General features: G+C 61.0%; 1 protein-coding gene across 1 annotated transcript; it reads right to left on the bottom strand.

Annotated features, from left to right (window-relative positions):
- Positions 1–324: 324 nt before the first annotated feature.
- Positions 325–1,870, bottom strand: CHST2 (carbohydrate sulfotransferase 2). The gene has a single exon (XM_057366964.1). It carries the CDS (start codon positions 1,802–1,804, stop codon positions 518–520), a length of 1,287 nt encoding a protein of 428 aa, XP_057222947.1. The 5' UTR covers positions 1,805–1,870; the 3' UTR covers positions 325–517.
- Between the last annotated feature and the right edge of the window lie 27 nt (positions 1,871–1,897).

Here is a 1,897-nt window from a genome sequence, read left to right as displayed (position 1 = left end):
TCTGAACATTTGCTTTCACACAAAAGTCTGATTTTCAGCATTGTTTTCCAAGGGCATCCCCTCCGCATCAAGGGAGAGAAAGATGTGTTAGGAATTGTGCAAGAGTTTTTGTTACCATCTTCAAACCCACAAGAACTTCATGAACACGATTTTGGTACAGAATAACTGCCTGGCATTTTAAAGAAGGAAGTAAGGGGCTTTACACATATATTCAGTTCCACTTATTTTTTTTTTTTAATCGCATCCAATCCAATGCAAGGAGTGAGTAATAAAAAAAAAAAAAAAAAAAAAAAAAAAAAAAAAAACAAAATTTAAAAAAAAAAGAAAAAAAAAAAGAAAAAAAAAAAAGGAAGGAAGAAAGAAATCACATTACTGTATGTTACCCTTCAGCAGTCTTTGAAGGAAATCGGAAACCAGGTTGCCTCTCCCGGCTCCCTCCCTCAGTCAAGGCAGCCGGAGCGGCTCCTCTGCGCGGGGCTCAGCCACCCCCGGGCGGCCGGCGGGCGCCGCTGCCCCGTCACAGCCGCGGCTTCCTGAGCAACGTTCTGCTGAGGTCCTTCACCTCCTCGGGGCTGCCCACCCGCTCGTAGCCCAGCAGGGCCATGGGCTGGTGGCAGTACTCCTCGACCTGCTTGATCTGCTGGTAGCTGAGCGCAGTCCTCCAGGCACTCAGCGCCTGGGTGGCGTTCCTGGCCGACACCACGAACGGCTTGGAGGAATAGCCGGGGCCACTGGTCATGTTGAGGGCGAACTTCTCCATCTCCGGGCTGACCGCCAGATTCACAAAGCCGTATACCTGCCGCAGGGTCTTGATGGGCTCRACCACCAGGTCCTCGTAGCGCACGGCCATGTAGTTGCCCTGGAGCCAGTCAGGGGGGTGCAGAGCAGTCTGMAGGGTCTTGGCCATGCTGCTGCAGATCACCTCCATGGCACCCAGGGCATGGTAGTCCGAGCCGCCTCCCCCCTCCTTCTTGCCGCCCAGCTTGTGGCCATCAAGGAAGGGCATGCGGTGGATGTGGGGGTCCCGGCTCCTCACCACCTGCAGGCTCTCCCGGATGAGGCCGTGCCGGGACTTGATGCGGGAGCTGGCGACGGCCCGGGGGTCCCGCACCAGATGGATGACTTTGAGGTCCAGGGTCGGGTCCCGCATGAGCGGGGCGAGCACGGCCAGGTCGAAGACACGTACGCCCTTGATGACCAGCGTGCGGTACTTGTGGCATTCCTCYTGGAAGCGGCTCAGGCGCTGCGGGGGACACTTTTTGCACACTCGGTCGTCCACCATGCCCACCACCTCCTTGCGGTAGGCCGGGCAGAGGGGCGAGGAGCAGATGACCTTGTTGGTGGCCGCCCCGAAGATGCCGAGCGTGGTGAGGTTCTTGCCGGCGCCCGCCGTGCTGTAGAGCTGGAAGACGGAGAGGTCGCATCGGTACAGGGAGCTCAGCATGTCGCGGGCCGCCCCTTGCAGAGAGACGGCGTCACCGGGGTACAGCTTCTGCCAGACGTGCCACACCGGCTCGTAGAGGAAAAAGACCTCGGGGTTCTGGTTGAAGAGCTCCCCGAAGAAGGACGAGCCCGAGCGCCAGGTGGTGAAGACATAGACCAGCTGCCGCCGGGCGCTCGCCGGGCCGCGGCTCCCGGCCGGTAGCGGCGGCGGCGGGGGGTGGTGGCGGGGGGCTGCCGGGGACTCCCCGCAGCGCCGCGGCTCCCGCCGCCACTTGTACTCCAGCAGGTTGAGCGCGGCGAGCAGCAGCAGCAGCGCGTAGCCCAGGCACAGCGCCAGCGCCTTCCGCCGGCACACTTTCATGCTGGGCGGCGGCGGGGCCAACTGTTGCTCAGCGCCCCGGCGCCCCGGGGCCCGCGGCGGGCAGCAGGGCGCGCCGCCCCCGGCGCCGTCTCC

The sequence above is a fragment of the Malurus melanocephalus genome, unplaced genomic scaffold (genome assembly GCF_030028575.1).
Source record: "Malurus melanocephalus ecotype Western Australia unplaced genomic scaffold, MMel_1.1 scaffold_73, whole genome shotgun sequence".
Lineage (NCBI taxonomy): Eukaryota > Metazoa > Chordata > Aves > Passeriformes > Maluridae > Malurus > Malurus melanocephalus.
This window is presented reverse-complemented; position numbering and strand designations above follow the sequence as displayed.